Source organism: Leptinotarsa decemlineata, unplaced genomic scaffold (assembly GCF_025532065.1).
Source record: "Leptinotarsa decemlineata unplaced genomic scaffold, Ldec_3_MD MMD2_tig00005385_RagTag_RagTag, whole genome shotgun sequence".
Taxonomy (NCBI): domain Eukaryota; kingdom Metazoa; phylum Arthropoda; class Insecta; order Coleoptera; family Chrysomelidae; genus Leptinotarsa; species Leptinotarsa decemlineata.
In genome coordinates, this window is record NW_027412622.1 from 20,001 (window position 1) to 37,779 (window position 17,779).

At 42.2% G+C, this 17,779-nt stretch overlaps 3 protein-coding genes and 1 non-coding gene across 4 annotated transcripts in view; 2 read left to right on the forward strand and 2 right to left on the reverse strand.

The window, feature by feature from the left end:
* LOC141484268 (small subunit ribosomal RNA) overlaps positions 1-9 on the reverse strand; it is a 1,920-nt gene extending 1,911 nt beyond the window's left edge. The window contains exon 1 of the ribosomal RNA XR_012466551.1: positions 1-9. This exon is cut by the window's left edge and continues 1,911 nt beyond it. This is a non-coding gene — a ribosomal RNA (small subunit ribosomal RNA).
* An 11,493-nt stretch (positions 10-11,502) lies between these two features.
* On the forward strand, positions 11,503-11,953 carry LOC141484264 (histone H3). The gene has a single exon (XM_074179343.1). It carries the CDS (start codon positions 11,543-11,545, stop codon positions 11,951-11,953), a length of 411 nt encoding a protein of 136 aa, XP_074035444.1. The 5' UTR covers positions 11,503-11,542.
* Positions 11,954-12,965: 1,012 nt separating this feature from the next.
* LOC141484257 (uncharacterized) lies at positions 12,966-13,743 on the reverse strand. Its single transcript, XM_074179336.1, has one exon. It carries the CDS (start codon positions 13,741-13,743, stop codon positions 13,000-13,002), a length of 744 nt encoding a protein of 247 aa, XP_074035437.1. The 3' UTR covers positions 12,966-12,999.
* Positions 13,744-17,397: 3,654 nt separating this feature from the next.
* Positions 17,398-17,779, forward strand: LOC141484258 (histone H2A). Its single transcript, XM_074179337.1, has one exon. The coding sequence runs from the start codon at positions 17,405-17,407 to the stop codon at positions 17,777-17,779; it is 375 nt and encodes a 124-aa protein (XP_074035438.1). The 5' UTR covers positions 17,398-17,404.

The window sequence follows — 17,779 nt, forward strand, 5'->3', positions numbered from 1 at the left end:
AACCAGGGAGCTGACGTTCTATCGTAGAACTAGTTCAGTCTCCATAATATTAAAATAATAATAAATACGGAAACAGATCTATATTCTCTTTTCGTGCGTGTTGTGTGTGCGTTATACGAAATATAAATTTTCGAAACGCCACGCTCAACGAAAAAGTTGTTATATATCTCTATGTGTCTCTGCATTATTTCATTCAAATAAAACCGGACCGACAACAAATCGAACTATAACATTGCTCAAGAAGAAATATTACAACACACGCTCGTCGTACTCGACCTGATGATAATGTTACACAAACCACCGGCGTACACGTACGTATGGTAATTTTTCGAAATACAATATATAATAGACGATATATACGTCGACCGGCACAAAACTTCGAACATTCTCTCGACCCTTCGCTAGATTGAAAGCGACTCGGTGTTCTCGAAAGATTCGTTCCGAAATTATATTTATTCTCGCTCGGACAGAGGAGAGCTGTCGCATATTTTGTGTAATAACAAAATTTTTGTTATTTTTTGGTTGATCGCATAGGGACCGCTTACGTAGAAACGCTCGCTAAATCCGCGATCTCGCAGTGTCTGACGGTTTCGGTTGGGTAGAAGCAGAAGATATACTACTACGAACTATCCACACCACCGTGGGCGAAGCCCGCACTCGACACGATATCGAATTAATGTTATTATTCAGCAGAAAAACGAATATCGTGTGATTTGGTTATCGGTGACCACGGTACCGACAGCGCTCGAGCAAGCGTCTGCCGATACTATAGAGGAAGCGTTTTCGATCCGTTTCGAAACGTACCTATCCCCCTATAGCGGCGTTTCGAGCACATCGCCCGTTTTCCGTTAACGCTGACGGGACCCTACGCGACTTTCGGTTTTTTCCACTTTTCGTATAGTCCTAGTCAATATAATTTATATCCGTCGATATGATATTGTATCAGACATGAATACGCATATCGATCGATATATTAAAATATTATAGGATAACGTTCTGACAACAGGACGTCTCGATTACAATGTTTATCGGAAAGTGTAGTGAAAATTTGTGTAAGGCCTATACCGCTTTCTCGCCATTACAACATATGAGTTGAGACGGTGAGACGATACTTGAATTAATGGGAGCAAACAGAATTTCGGAAGCGTGATAAAAAATTTTCAAAGAGAAATTTTGGCGAAAATTTCACTATACTTTCCGATATTTTCACCACACTTTCCGTTATTTTCACCACACTTTCCGTTCATGATTATTTTCGCCAAAATTTCCGTCTGAAATTTTTTTCTTCACGCTTCCGAAATTCTGCTCGCTCCCAGAAGGCAGAGGTAAACTTTCATTACACTTTCCGTTATATTTATGTTTTCACTACACTTTCCGTTATCTTTTATATTTTCACTACACTTTCCGTTCGGGTTATTTCGCCAAAATTTCCATTTCAAATTTTTATTTCACGCTTCCGATATTCTGCTTGTTCGCGGAAGGCAGAGGTAAACTTTCATTACACTTTCCGTTATATTTATGTTTTCACTACACTTTCCGATACTTTTATATTTTCACCACACTTTCCGTTCACGATTATTTTCGCCAAAGTTTCCATCTGAAATTTTTTCTTCACGCTTCCGAAATTCTGCTCGCACCCAGAAGGCAGAGGTAAACTTTCATTACACTTTCCGTTATATTTATGTTTTCACTACACTTTCCGATACTTTTATATTTTCACCACACTTTCCGATACTTTTATATTTTCACCACACTTTCCGTTCATGATTTATTTTCGCCAAAATTTCCATCTGAAATGTTTTCTTCACGCTTCCGAAATTCTGCTGCTCCCAGAAGGCAGAGGTAAACTTTCATTACACTTTCCGTTATATTTATGTTTTCACTACACTTTCCGATACTTTTATATTTTCACCACACTTTCCGTTCACGATTATTTTCGCCAAAGTTTCCATCTGAAATATTTTCTTCACGCTTCCGAAATTCTGCTCGCTCCCAGAAGGCAGAGGTAAACTTTCATTACACTTTCCGTTATATTTATGTTTCACTACACTTTCCGATACTTTTATATTTTCACCACACTTTCCGTTCACGATTATTTTCGCCAAAGTTTCCATCTGAAATATTTTCTTCACGCTTCCGAAATTCTGCTCGCTCCCAGAAGGCAGAGGTAAACTTTCATTACACTTTCCGTTATATTTATGTTTTCACTACACTTTCCGTTATCTTTTATATTTTCACTACACTTTCCGTTCGGGTTATTTCGCCAAAATTTCCAATTCAAATTTTTATTTCACGCTTCCGATATTCTGCTTGCTCGCGGAAGGCAGAAGTAAACGTTCACTACACTTTCCGGTATATTTATGTTTTCACTACACTTTCCGCTACTTTTAAATTTTCACTACACTTTCCGTTTTCTTTTATATTTTCACTACACTTTCCGTTCGGGTTATTTCGCCAAAATTTCCATTTCAAATTTTTATTTCACGCTTCCGATATTCTGCTTGTTCGCGGAAGGCAGAGGTAAACGTTCACTACACTTTCCGTTATCTTTTATATTTTCACTACACTTTCCGTTATCTTTTATATTTTCACTACACTTTCCGTTCGGGTTATTTCGCCAAAATTTCCAATTCAAATTTTTATTTCACGCTTCCGATATTCTGCTTGCTACCGGAGGGCAGAGGTCGATTAAGTTTGACGATAGTCGTGTCACTAAGTGTTCTGGCGATGTTCTAAATTTACTGTAGTCTCTGGAGATACCCTACATTTTGTTTTATAAAAGAGAAGACATTAGTAGATCAAGATGTTCACATGATGTGGTGCTTGCTGCTGCTGCAGGTTTTTCCGGGTTTTCCTGCAGCTGAAAAAGCAAATGCGCCACTGGAATCATCAATGAAGTCGCCCCTCCGGAGCGTCAATTAAATTTTGTTGTTTCATAATTTCATGATTTGTATTACTTTCTTGACCTGAGACTTACTTCAAAAATATAAAAAATACACACGAATTCATTTCATAAGCTTTTGTGGTTCTGAAAAGAACCTTTTTTTTATGGAAACGGTAAGGACAATACAGGGGGAGGCATTAAATTCAACCGCCAAATCCGTACAAGGTTCGACCTTGCCTTTTCAGGGCGTATACAACATCCATGGCTGTGACGGTTTTGCGTTTCGCATGTTCGGTATATGTTACGGCATCTCTGATAACATTTTCGAGAAATACTTTGAGTACTCCACGAGTTTCTTCGTATATCAAACCCGAAATACGTTTAACACCACCTCGACGGGCTAATCTTCTAATGGCAGGTTTCGTTATTCCTTGGATATTATCACGCAATACTTTACGATGACGTTTCGCTCCTCCTTTTCCTAAACCTTTACCTCCCTTGCCACGACCAGTCATTTCGAATGTTAAGAATAAATTATATACTGCACGATACGAATGAAATACTGTTAGTGATACTAACGACAGACTTCGACTAAAGTTCTACACCGAACTCGGTGTTGTCGATCCGGCGTACTAGAAAAATGAATTTCGTTGTTCATTTTTCCGTTTGGTTTCCGACGATGCCCGGCCAGGGAAGTGAGTATGCTCGTCGTCGCCGAAATCTCCACAGGAGACCAGAGCCGGGAAGTCCCCTTGACTCCCGGATGATCTTACTTTTTTTTCCGTGTAACTGAATTACACGAGAGAAGTTATTATTTCCCTTTTAAATTCAAAAATCGAATGATCTATTTTTAGTTCCCTAAAATTCTATATAGTTCTAAACAAAAACTCGCGGGGGTACGATGAGACACCACGTTGGCCGCTGGGACCGGTCTCAAAGTTTCCCTATCGATCCCTATCTACAAGAGACTCACACCGCGAAGTGACCTGCCTATTATCCCTAATCCCGAAGATACGAACAGTCCCCGGGGACTCAAGGGCTTTTAAGCCGCCGAGCGTCAATGCAATGAGAGCCTTCTCGTGAAGACTCTCGTAGACGGCTCGGGTAGGCGTGCCTCTGGCTGTATTCACTGTTGGTGCAGTCAATACGGCGACAGAGGCCTCTTCCTTTGAATCCCACGTCGAATCTCGGAGTTCAGGCGGGTACCACTGTGAATGCACACAAGAGTTAGTAAAAATAGTCTGTTTGCTTACCAGCTTAAGTCCACAGCACACTGCACACGAATTCACTCGGCACTGGAAAGTCTAATCGGTTTGGTTTGTCTTGAAAAAGACAGGTTTGTTTGTGATCGTCTGTGATCTAATCGAATTCTTTCTGGAGGTAATTTTGTTTTTGATGAAATTACCTCCCAAACACTTAACTCGTAATTGCACTGGCAACAACTGTAGTACAATTCTATTCTGCAGCCAATACCCAAGTATTATTTCCAGTTCCTGAATCAGGTTGCTTATAAATACTCCGCCGTCGATTTGTTTCCGCAAAAATACTCCTCAGTTATCCCACTGGATAACGAACTCAAATCTATTTGTCTGACCAGACTAGTCTGAATTCTATTCAAGTTAAGAATTCTTTCTTAACGCAGGACGTTGGAAACGAAGCCACTACTAATTTGTAGTGTATTATTAACACACGTTGTATGTATAGTAAAATAACTAACAATCAGTTTACAGCAGAACTTAAACGCAGAGTAACACAGTGAAAAGAAGCTCAGATGATTGCAGTAAAGCGAGTCATCGAACAGTGAGTTGAAAATCCATTTCGCGTTTCTTAAATATAAAATCACGCAAGAATTTCTCGCGCGTGGTTGGCTGGCGTCAACTCCGCCTACGCCGCCGCGAGAGCGCAACGCGAAATGAATTTTCGTCTGCTCCTGAACGTCGAGTATATCGGCGTTCAGGCTACCGTCCGCCGTTCGGACTTAGAATTATTTTTCTCTTAAATTTCATTTGCATGTAAACGATTTAGTATTGATTTTATTTCCCTGATTTTTGCTGTAGCGTCTTAAATTAATTATTCATTTACGAATAAGACCGTTTTTCTAATTCTTTATATTTCCATTACTTGGGTATTGACGACACCCCCCTGCCCTAAGCTGTTGCACGGCTATTCGAGTTTAAGTGCCTGAGAAGCAATTTCTTTTTTTTTTCTTTATTTTTTCAAACAACATATTTACAATTTTCATAGAGATACAATTGGTCCTTAATCCTATATGTACAAAAATTGGTATCCCCTTAAACTAACTAAATCTACTGTACATGTCGAGGCATCACAGCCGCCTTTCAGCTCCGCTCTCGACCTAGTATTTACAATGTAAAGGCATTCTATACTAAGGATCTAAATCCGGATGCCTTGGATCTAGATGATCCTGGCCCGGTCTCGGAGGAGGCGCTAGCCGCAAATCATTAATATGTATCGTGCGATCTTGTCCACCACGGTTCACGATGTACGTGTTCGCCCCCAATTTCCGGATCACCCGAGAAGGGACTGACCAGGTCTGGCCGAAATTTTTCCGGATTAATTCCGAATTTCGGCAAAGTACCCAGTCCCCCGGCCGGAAACTCGCCTTTGGTTGTTCGTCACGATTTGGAAAATTCCTTTCCCTGTAACGCTCGGCCATTTGGTTGGCTCTCTCGATCCTAGCCTGCCGATTCTGGTTATTAGCTCTTCGTGAGCGCTGCGCAGGAGTAGCCCATTCTCCGGGCTTGGGAATTTCATATCCCAGCAGCAGTTCACTAGGAGTCATTTCCGTCGACGCGTTAACCCGTGTTCGTAAGTGAAACACGATTTCTGGTATATGCCGCTCCCACTCAGCTTCCGGTTTATCTATGAGGGCGGCGCGGAGCATCTTCTTGATCTCCTGCACTCGCCTCTCCACCGGATTGGCCTGCTGGTGGTGCGACGGACTCATCCTGGATACCATGTTATGAGATTCACAGAATCGTTCCCACGTCGCTCCTAAATACATCGCCGCGCCATCTGTGATTATAGTTTCAGGGAAACCCCATCTATAAAACACCTCTTCTAATAAAAACTTTGTCACCACACCTGCTTGGACGCTCTTATAGGCCTTGGTCTCAAGCCACTTAGAAAAACAATCCACCGCGACAAGCAAGTATTTGTTCCCACTCTCCCCTGCTGGGTAGGGCCCGAGAACATCGACAGACACCATTTGCCATGGCCTTGTCGGTTCAAGCGGTCGTTGTCCTGCTGGGGGTTGAGGCTTTGACGCTTTAGTGGTAGCGCAGGTTAGACAGGTTTTAATATATTCCTGCGCCTGTTTTTTCATGTTTGACCAATAAAAATGACGACTCACTTGATTAATGGTCTCGTCAATACCGGGGTGTCCACCTTCGTCATGGTACTTGCGGATTATCAAGTTCCAACAACGTCTGGGGACTAGCAGACGCTTGCAGTTCCCTTCTGGACCTACATAGTATAATAAATCCCCGTCCATTTGAAAGTCATTCATGATTCGCTGTTCATATTCACTCGGTTCAGGATTTCCTTGCGCTCTCTCGATGCGCATCCTGAACCGACGAACTCCCTCACTTGACTTTTGTTCTTCGACAATCCGGTCGAATAAAGTCCTCATTTCGAGCAGTGTTTCAACCCCGTGATACAGGGACACCATATCACAGGTGTTGAATATTTCTGCGACCTCATCGATTAGGCACAGAACGAGGTCATCCTCGATCTGGTCCTCTGCTGGCCGTTCCTGGTGAGGGAAAAACATCCTCTCTGATTCAACTTCCAAGTCAGCCTTTGTTTCCACTTCCTCGGGATTTCGGGAGAGAAAATCTGGAAGCTGATTCAGCTTCCCTGGCACGTGTACGATTTCGAAGTCGTACTCCTGCAGTAACAGCGCCCATCTAGTTAACTTGGCTCTTTCGTCCTTCATACGGCCGAGCCAAGTCAACGCCGAACTGTCTGTCAATAGGGTGAACTTACCGTCCTGCAGGTAGTGCCGATACTTCTTAATCGCCCATACTACGGCCAGGCACTCAATCTCATTGATGTGATAGCGCCTCTCAGTCTCATTCAGCTTTGCGCTGCTGTACGCTATCACATCACGCTCTTCCAGTGTTTCTCCCCGCTGGAACAGTACCGCTCCAATCCCCACCTGACTGGCGTCCGTCTGCAGAAAATATGGTTTCGCAGGATCAGGCCTAGCCAGATGTAGCGGTTGCGATACTGCCCGCTTAATCCGTTGGAAGCTTTCCTCGGCTTCCGCGTTCCATTTGAATTTACGTTTTTTGTCGATCAAGTCTGTTAACGGGGCTGCCATTTCCGCAAAATGCGGAATGAACTCCCGTAACCAACCTGCAGTTCCTAAAAACCCTCTCAACTGCTTAACAGAGGTTGGTGTTGCGAAATTTCTTACATTTAGGACATGAGTTTCCTGCGGGAAGTTTCCTTTTTCGGACACAACTCTCCCCAAGTAGTTCAGGGTCGATGACCCGAACATACATTTCCCTGGGGAAAGCCATAGCCCATGTGTCCTCAAACGTTCTAATATCAGTCTTAAGTGGTCACAGTGTGCCTTGACATTGTCAGAATAGACGATAATATCGTCAAGGTACACTTTGCAGAACTTGTCTACATATCCTGATAGCACCTCGGACATGAGTTTTTGGAAAACGGCCGGCCCGTTTTTAAGTCCAAAACTCAGGACCTTGAATTCGTATACCGAACCGTCGGGGCCCCCGAAGGCGGTATACTTTCTGGAGTCTTTTTCCAACGGAGCCTGCCAGAATCCGTTCCTCAAGTCCAAAGTGCTAAATAGATTGGCCTTGCCCATCTCTCTTACGGTCTCCTGGATGGGAGGTAAATGTGGTGCCTCCGAGACTATCAGTTTATTAATCTGACGGTAATCTACGCAGAAGCGTAGCTTACCGCCTTTCTTGGGCACTAGGACCACGGGGGAACAATAAGGGGAGGTACTCCTAGTAATCACCCCAGCTTCTAATAATTTCTGGATCTCCTCATGGACGATCCGTTTACGCTCCTCAGACATCTTGGCATAGCGCATTTGCCTAAACGGCTTCTCCTCCTTAACTATAATCTTATGGAGGATAGCCTTTGTCTGAGGTTGGCGTATCGTCTCTTCAAAAACGTCTTTAAATGTTTCTAATATTGGTAGAATTTCCGACTTCGTCGCCTCGTTGAATTGCGAGTCATCTAGGCTCAGAGGCGCGATGTCTCTCCCGGGTCTTCTGAGGGTTTCCCCTTCGAAAAATATTGACAACCGAGGAGCTTGTCCAAAATAGATGGTATTCCTAGCTAGGTCTAAACTGGCCTGTTGACCTTTCAAGAAAGGCATACCAAGTATGACCTTTTCCTGTAAGTCCTTAAGGACAGTGAACTTTAGCTGGAATACCCTCTCTTCTATATACACTTCAATCGTGACCTGGCCCAAACTCCTAGTGATGTTCTCGGAACAACCCATCAGGACTATCCCTGAGTTTGGGAGATTTTTTAGTCTCTTGTGGGACACTACATCTGCCCGCACAAAATTGCTGGACGCCCCGGTGTCTATTAGTGCTGTTACAGTCTTATTATTAATGACAACGGGAATCCTAGGGAGAGATCGACCGAACCCTTTTGGCTCTTCATCGAGTGGGGAAAGTACTTCGGAAAAGTTATTTACACACGGGGAGGAAAAATCTAAAATTTTTAGATTATTCTGGCGATTAATTAAGTTGCACAGGCCATCGCCACCTGGCTCTGCGCAACTTCTTAGTTTTCCGAGCTGGTTTCCTCTAAGACATTATTGACAGTTCTCCTCGGTGGAGACCTATCTCTGTTTTGAAAACGCTGGTTTCCATTTCTCTCTGAGGACCCTGCGGACGGAGGCTGCTGTTGTCTACTTTCATTTCCCCTGTTATAGGGAGGGACATACCTCGCGTTATTCTGCGAGTTTGAGTTATTTTGTATTGGCCCTCGATGCTGATTCGGGACTTGGACGTTCACTACCTTACTAGTAGTCGGCGCTTTTGATAGCTTGATATCTTCCTCAATGGCCGACGCATCTTGGAGTAATTGTTCCAATTTGTCAGGGACTCGTCCCCTGAAAAAGCATCGAATCTCCGGAGAGATCAGCTGAACAATAATATGCATAGCTGCTCGTTCATCCATCTCCGGAAACAGTCTTTTCGCCAAGCCAATCTTCTGGATGATGAAAACATCCGTTTTTATATTTCGGGTTTGTCCCTCTCCATAAAATTTAGCTGTCAGCTTAGCTAACAGCTCAGGGCTATCGAACTTTTGATCGAACCTGTTAATCAAAATCGGCCAAGTTATTTGGCTCTCCCTGTACACGGCTGCCCACTTGGCAGCATCTGAATCTAATTGACCGCAGAAAACCTCTACCCATTCTTCCTGCGATATCTTCGCTTTCCTTAGCTCATTTTCTATCCTGTCTACGAACCGTTTCGGGTCCTCATTTTCTAGGCCTCGAAACCTTGGAAGGTTCTGTCTATCCAGACGGTTTCCCCCCTGATTAGCCGAATGTCCTTGGCTCATCGCCACTGATAGGACATCAGCTAATTTATTTATTGCATGATCAACAATTTTCATTTGTTGATTATCTTCTATAATCTTTTCTGGGCGCCATCGAGTTTGTATTATGCCTGAACTCGAAAAAGGCATATCCTCACTGAAATTCACATTTTTCTTCGTTTCTTTTTGTGAATTTCCCATTTTGGGGAACGATTCTACTTCACTCCTTACTACGAATGAGTTTCCCAAAGCGTCCCTGAGTGTTACTTCATCTTCCATAGCCATTGCTAAGAATGGGTTTGTAGAAGTATTTATATATTCGTCCATTTCCAAAAATGGATTTATTGCTGAATTAGGAACTGATTCCATTTGTGAATCTGTGGCCCCACGTTGGCCAGCGCCATGTTGTCGATCCGGCGTACTAGAAAAATGAATTTCGTTGTTCATTTTTCCGTTTGGTTTCCGACGATGCCCGGCCAGGGAAGTGAGTATGCTCGTCGTCGCCGAAATCTCCACAGGAGACCAGAGCCGGGAAGTCCCCTTGACTCCCGGATGATCTTACTTTTTTTTCCGTGTAACTGAATTACACGAGAGAAGTTATTATTTCCCTTTTAAATTCAAAAATCGAATGATCTATTTTTAGTTCCCTAAAATTCTATATAGTTCTAAACAAAAACTCGCGGGGGTACGATGAGACACCACGTTGGCCGCTGGGACCGGTCTCAAAGTTTCCCTATCGATCCCTATCTACAAGAGACTCACACCGCGAAGTGACCTGCCTATTATCCCTAATCCCGAAGATACGAACAGTCCCCGGGGACTCAAGGGCTTTTAAGCCGCCGAGCGTCAATGCAATGAGAGCCTTCTCGTGAAGACTCTCGTAGACGGCTCGGGTAGGCGTGCCTCTGGCTGTATTCACTGTTGGTGCAGTCAATACGGCGACAGAGGCCTCTTCCTTTGAATCCCACGTCGAATCTCGGAGTTCAGGCGGGTACCACTGTGAATGCACACAAGAGTTAGTAAAAATAGTCTGTTTGCTTACCAGCTTAAGTCCACAGCACACTGCACACGAATTCACTCGGCACTGGAAAGTCTAATCGGTTTGGTTTGTCTTGAAAAAGACAGGTTTGTTTGTGATCGTCTGTGATCTAATCGAATTCTTTCTGGAGGTAATTTTGTTTTTGATGAAATTACCTCCCAAACACTTAACTCGTAATTGCACTGGCAACAACTGTAGTACAATTCTATTCTGCAGCCAATACCCAAGTATTATTTCCAGTTCCTGAATCAGGTTGCTTATAAATACTCCGCCGTCGATTTGTTTCCGCAAAAATACTCCTCAGTTATCCCACTGGATAACGAACTCAAATCTATTTGTCTGACCAGACTAGTCTGAATTCTATTCAAGTTAAGAATTCTTTCTTAACGCAGGACGTTGGAAACGAAGCCACTACTAATTTGTAGTGTATTATTAACACACGTTGTATGTATAGTAAAATAACTAACAATCAGTTTACAGCAGAACTTAAACGCAGAGTAACACAGTGAAAAGAAGCTCAGATGATTGCAGTAAAGCGAGTCATCGAACAGTGAGTTGAAAATCCATTTCGCGTTTCTTAAATATAAAATCACGCAAGAATTTCTCGCGCGTGGTTGGCTGGCGTCAACTCCGCCTACGCCGCCGCGAGAGCGCAACGCGAAATGAATTTTCGTCTGCTCCTGAACGTCGAGTATATCGGCGTTCAGGCTACCGTCCGCCGTTCGGACTTAGAATTATTTTTCTCTTAAATTTCATTTGCATGTAAACGATTTAGTATTGATTTTATTTCCCTGATTTTTGCTGTAGCGTCTTAAATTAATTATTCATTTACGAATAAGACCGTTTTTCTAATTCTTTATATTTCCATTACTTGGGTATTGACGACATCGGTCGGGTTTTGTTAAATTTCATGACTCCGCCCACAACTGGAAATCGGACCAATGGCGTCTCGTCTAGATGGTATATAATAGTTGGCGTGTATAAGCCGACTCAGTTCATATGTTGTCCGTCTATCGTTCGGTATACATTTCGTTCGTTACAATTCGCAATAGGTTTTGAAAATGGCTCGTACCAAGCAGACCGCTCGTAAATCGACTGGAGGTAAAGCTCCGAGAAAACAATTAGCTACTAAAGCAGCTCGCAAAAGTGCACCGGCTACGGGAGGTGTTAAAAAACCTCATCGTTACAGACCCGGTACTGTTGCTCTCCGAGAAATTCGACGTTATCAGAAGAGTACTGAATTGTTGATTAGGAAATTACCCTTTCAACGTTTAGTTCGAGAAATCGCTCAAGATTTCAAAACCGATTTACGATTCCAAAGTTCAGCCGTCATGGCTTTGCAAGAAGCTAGCGAGGCGTATTTGGTAGGACTCTTCGAAGATACGAATTTGTGCGCCATTCACGCCAAGCGCGTTACCATTATGCCCAAAGACATTCAGTTAGCAAGGAGAATACGCGGAGAACGAGCTTAATTTCATATATATATATCCCAATATATATTGAAAATATATACAAAAAAAAGGTTCTTTTCAGAACCACAAAATGCAATTGATGAAAGAATTCGTTTATCGATAGATATGAATGAATGAATGAATGAATGTATGATATTTTCAATAACTCGCATCACGTAAATATTAAATCACGGGTGTTTGCAGAACATGTTCAGTATGATCCAAATATGGATTATAATACTGAAATTTTTTACTTTCCGAAACGAATCTTTCGAAAAGATCATTTTTAGAAACGGCTGAGATAAATAACGAAAAACAAGCGATCACTGAATGAAAGATCGCTCATAACATCACCATCTTTTCGTAAATTTCCTCTGATTCATATTTTTGAATACCTGGCATAAATCTCGAGTGACTTTTTGTAATATACCCTATACCAAAAATGAATCGTTCTCGAGATATTCGATCGTTTATACAGAAAAAGTAGGTATTATTCGGTTCTCGAGCCATTTCCCTATAAAATTGAAAACAAGTCTCATAGAATACATAAGCTATTATTGATTCATCAAAATATTACATTCCGTCGTCTTGTAGGAGGAGTAACATTTCCAAAATGATGAACGAGGTATTAGGAGTCGATGAGTAATTCTGAAGATATAAAAATCAGTGATTTCTCAAATGGAACACCCTTAGTTTGGAAATCTCGAAATGATTTTGACTCATTTTCCTGAAACGATCCCAATATCAGAAAATAAGTCAACTGTTCACAAGACATATTTCAATGAAATAGAAAGACAGAGCAATATTTTTTAATTTTTACTCTTTTACGAAATTATTCGATTCATATCAATTCGATAGTCGGCGGCGGCGGCGGAAGAAATATTATTTATCTATTTTTTTTCTGTTTATAGGGATAGGCTAGGTAGGTAGTTCTGACTATTTATTTATATATTTGTTGGACAGTTGAATTATATACGAATTCTTGTAAAAAAAATTGTGGCCCTGAAAAGGGCCATTTGTTTTCTTAGACTTCGTCGCCGGAGAGAGAAGTCAACTGATAGAAGAATTTACTTCTTCTTTTTTGGAGAGGCAGCTTTTTTGGCTTTCGGAGAAGATGCCGATGCAGGGGTCGCTTTCGCGGTTTTCGGTTTGGGTGCTTTCGGCTTTTTTGTTGGTCCTTTGTTAGTTTTCTTTGCTTTCGAAGGAGACTTGGTTTTACTAGCAGAAGTCGCGGACGAAACCTTAGAAGCGACGGTCTTTTTATCCTCGGCAGTTACCTTTTTAGGCTTGGCTGCGGCAGCCGCTTTCTTTTCCGGAGAGGCTTTCTTACCTTTCGGTGATGCAGCAGCCTTCTTGCCGGTTTTAGCTTTTTCACCAGCTACGCGTTTAACGGGAGTTTTTTTGGCCTTCGCACCGGCCGTACCGGACGTTTTCTTTTCGGTAGCCGACGGTTTTGCCGAACCAGAAGATGCCGATGCCAATTTGAACGACCCCGATGCACCTTTTCCTTTAGTTTGTACTAATGATCCGGAAGCAACCGCAGATTTAAGATATTTCTTGATGAAAGGTGCCACTTTTTCTGCGTCAGCCTTATAATTCGCCGCAATATATTTTTTTATGGCTTGTAAAGAGGAACCACCCCGTTCCTTCAATCCTTTAATAGCGTTATTAACCATTTCCGACGTAGGTGGGTGAGAAGGTTTACTTCTTGGATTTTTAACTTTCTTTTCTTTCTTCGCAGTAGACTGTGCCTGCGGCGACGAAGATGAATTAGCCGAAGCCGAAGAATTCTGATTTTCTATGTCTGCCATAGTAAAAAAACAACTGACAATATATTCTCGGAAGATAGATGCTACACTCGTTAGGCGTCTAGAGAGAATGATGTAGTCCTCCGTGGTTATCTTGGTTAGGTCGAGTTTTGAATAATTTAAATCCCTGACTCTTTAGTCTATCTGGGTTGACATCTGTTAGGTTTTTATTGGGGTTTCGGCGACAGAGACAAGTCTCTGTCGACTTCTTGTAGCTTGGCTATGTATATAGAAGTTTCCATTCTTCTATTTTTCTTTCTTTTGTCGTGCAGACATAGATTTCTTCAGCTTCTCTTTTTAATTTTTCCCGGCAAGCATGGCTTGCAGGACTGGAAATTTCGTAAGAATTTCCTGCAGCTGCCCTAGGGCCGTTGGTAGACCTTCGGGAGAGCTGTGGGAATTCTCCGCTGCGGACACGGCTCTCGCATATGAGATTCCGTCCCTGACTGTATTTTGCCTGGCTGCCCTCGGATTTGTGGGCTGCCGTCTGTCATTAGGCACTTCAGTGGCCGTTTTTTTGTTTTCTGGGCGTTCTGGGCACCCAGAGAAACTTGCTGGATGCTCGCCTCTGCAGTTGAAACACCGCATGGGCGAGTTTTTCTGTCTTCTGCATTCGTTTGTTAGGTGTCGTCCGGCACATTTTACGCAAGCGGGAACTGCTTTACAGTTCCGCTGTGTGTGTCCGAACTTCTGACACCTAAAGCACTGTCCTACTCTGTTTCTTGGGCGTTGTGTTTCTGCACTTACGCGGACTTTCTGCAGTTCTTCCACTTTGAATATATTAGTTTGGTTTCTGGGTACCAAGACTAATACAAATGGTATCGGTTTTTTGTTTGTCTTGCTCATCCGAGCGATGGAAATAACTTCAAAGCCTTTTTCTTGAAGTTCTGCCTTAATGTCCTCGGTATCCAGGGATTCAGGAACTCCCCGAAAAACTACTCTTAGGGGTTTGTCGGCTTGTACCGAGTAGGTATGGTATGGTATTTTTTCTTTATCTAGTATTTTTGTTAGTTTTCTAAATTCATCTATTGTGTTTAGATGAACTTTGATCCCGTCGTTAGTATTTATCGCCCGCGAGATGGAAATATTCTGCGCGGCGGCGATCGAATTAAATTCCTTCCATTTTTCCTTCGCACGTATTGTTATCGGCGGAGGTTTTATGGTCTTTTGTTGTTCTTGTCGAGTTCCCGTGGCGTCCTCGACCTTATTTTCTTCATCTAAATCCATCCTTTCGGGTGTATTGTCGTCTTTTATTAGGGGATTAGCCTTCTGGGCTACCTGCCTGTCCTTTTGTTTGGGAACTTCCGGTTCGCTCGGGTTTTGTGACGTACCGGGTGTGACGTCATCGGGATTACTTTCACTTTTCCTTACAGGTAGTGAATTTCTGCTTTTTTTCTTCTTTGGTTGCTGCACCGGGCTTTTTGTTTTTTCCACAGAGGGCTCAGGCGTGGCCGCTCTTTTTTGGGGTATGTTTTCTTCCATAATTTCTTCATCCTCTGAAGGAATGCTGTCGAAATCAGGATCTTCTACGTCATTTTCGTAGCTTGGCAAAGCTTCGAAAAGTTGGTAATACTTTGGTTTGCGATTTTGTTTATTGTTTTCCATTACTTTCTCAAAGTATTTGTATGATTTCGCCAGCTCTAAGCAGGATACGTCATACCTGTCTAATAGTGCAGCTACTAATGCAAGTACTGCATCTCTTGAATTATTTCTCCGGAAATAGTGAATACTATTCAATAATTCCTCCATTATTATCGCTTGTCGGCCTAAAAAACTTTTAGGGGATAGCGGGTTATAAACTGTAAAATATCACTTTTGTCACTAACGATGTTCACTCGTCAACGTCTCAATCGCAACTGATGTAGTCCTCTGGTGTTCCGTTTGTTTAAATATTCTGGGTCGAAGCACAGGCGGACGGGAGACTGAACGCTCGACATTCTCGTTAGACACGATATTGACGGCTTCCATTCTGCTGTCGAAATGTTCGCATCAACTTCTTTACGAAATCAATGCCGGTTTCCTATTTAGACTTCGACTAGCACAATAACGTGGATAGATTCTACGTATTCCGAAAATATTTTCTGATAAGAAAAAGCTAATATTAAACCTCGACAACTCACAGTAAATTACAATGAAATATGAAGTATTGATGATTTTGACGTAACTCCAGACAATTCCTTTCCGAAAATACTCGTAATCGATGATCTGGAAGGAACCTTCGAATAAATATCATAGGCGCGACTGTCTATAGAAACATGATACATTAGCCGATAATACTCGATAAATACACGAGTGAATAGGGGCATCGAAGAGACCTCGTGTCTACCTTCATACACGACTATAACCAAGAACCGACGCTTCTAATAGCATCAACATTTTCAAAAATTATCCCTATAAAAGTGTTCGATGAAAACGGCATTCGAATAATAACGAACGTTATTAATGTTATATTCGATAAGATATAATCATCGTAATATACTTTCAATAAAAAGGTCGATACTACAACACGAACGAACGAACGAACGAACGACGATACTGTGAGCTCTATCTATAACGGAGTAATACACACCCACCCCCACCCGAAATATATAAATCGTCAATGTTATAGTCGAAATCAGAAATGCTAATCATAAACGTTTTTAGACAACATATTAGCACGTAAATAAAAAACACGTTAAAAAATAACATAAGTAATAGAGTACATGACTAGTATAACAGTAACGAACGTTAACTTTTTAGGTTGATAGGTAGGTAAGCACCATCTAAATATAGGTGGCAAAATTATTTATTATCATCGCGCGTTTCACGAAAGGAGGTAACAATGTACTGATAACAAGGCAACCCAACCGAGTGAGACCTAGCGCCCTAGCAAAAATAAATTATCATTCAGCGTCGAAACGATATTGTAAGAATTCTTTCATAAATATTTTGTGGTTCTGAAAAGAACCGTTTTTTTTTAAGAATGTATATCGTAGACCGGAATAAGTAAATTATTTCGAACTGGTATATTTCGTAACTGCTTTGGTGCCTTCGCTGACGGCGTGCTTCGCCAATTCACCAGGAAGTAACAGACGTACTGCAGTCTGAATTTCTCTGCTCGTAATAGTCGATCGCTTGTTATAATGAGCAAGACGGGAGGCTTCCGCTGCGATACGCTCAAATATATCATTTACGAAACTGTTCATGATGCTCATCGCTTTACTGGATATTCCGGTATCGGGATGGACTTGTTTCAATACTTTGTAGATATAAATTGCGTAACTTTCCTTCCTCCTCCTCTTCTTTTTCTTATCGGTCTTCGATATATTCTTTTGGGCCTTTCCGGCCTTCTTCGCAGCCTTTCCACTAGCTTTGGGTGGCATTCTGAAAATTTAATTTCGTCAATATCAAACAAACAAGTACTATCGTGCAGGTTTGCTTTCGACTCAATGTAAAAGACGCCACTCTGTCGTCACTATTTCAGATAGTAACTGGAACTCTAGTAGGCTCCGCCCACCGGAAAGTTGAGCGTTCGAGAACGCCCATTGGTCGGTAGGACGGTATTAATACAGGTCGATTCTATATAGAAATCATTGTATAGAAAGCTACTGTTAGAGCAACATCGAATAATTCTCAGTGAATTCTTTAAATTTATCCGATATATAATACTAATCTACGATTCGACATGTCTGGACGTGGAAAAGGAGGTAAAGTTAAGGGAAAGGCAAAGTCCCGTTCCAGTCGGGCTGGACTCCAATTCCCAGTAGGACGTATTCATCGACTCCTTCGTAAGGGAAATTATGCCGAACGAGTTGGTGCCGGCGCCCCGGTTTACTTAGCCGCAGTAATGGAATATTTGGCAGCTGAAGTCTTGGAATTGGCCGGTAATGCGGCTCGCGATAACAAAAAAACCCGTATCATTCCTAGACATTTACAGCTGGCCATTCGAAACGACGAAGAACTCAATAAATTGTTATCAGGAGTAACCATTGCTCAAGGTGGTGTTTTGCCCAATATTCAGGCGGTTTTGTTACCGAAAAAAACCGAAAAGAAGGCATAA

What these genes read in the sequence shown, in the direction of transcription:
- LOC141484258 (XM_074179337.1), top strand. Translation starts at nt 17,405, where the DNA reads ATGTCTGGACGTGGAAAAGGAGGTAAAGTTAAGGGAAAGGCAAAGTCC.
- LOC141484264 (XM_074179343.1), top strand. Translation starts at nt 11,543, where the DNA reads ATGGCTCGTACCAAGCAGACCGCTCGTAAATCGACTGGAGGTAAAGCT.
- LOC141484257 (XM_074179336.1), bottom strand. Translation starts at nt 13,743, where the DNA reads ATGGCAGACATAGAAAATCAGAATTCTTCGGCTTCGGCTAATTCATCT.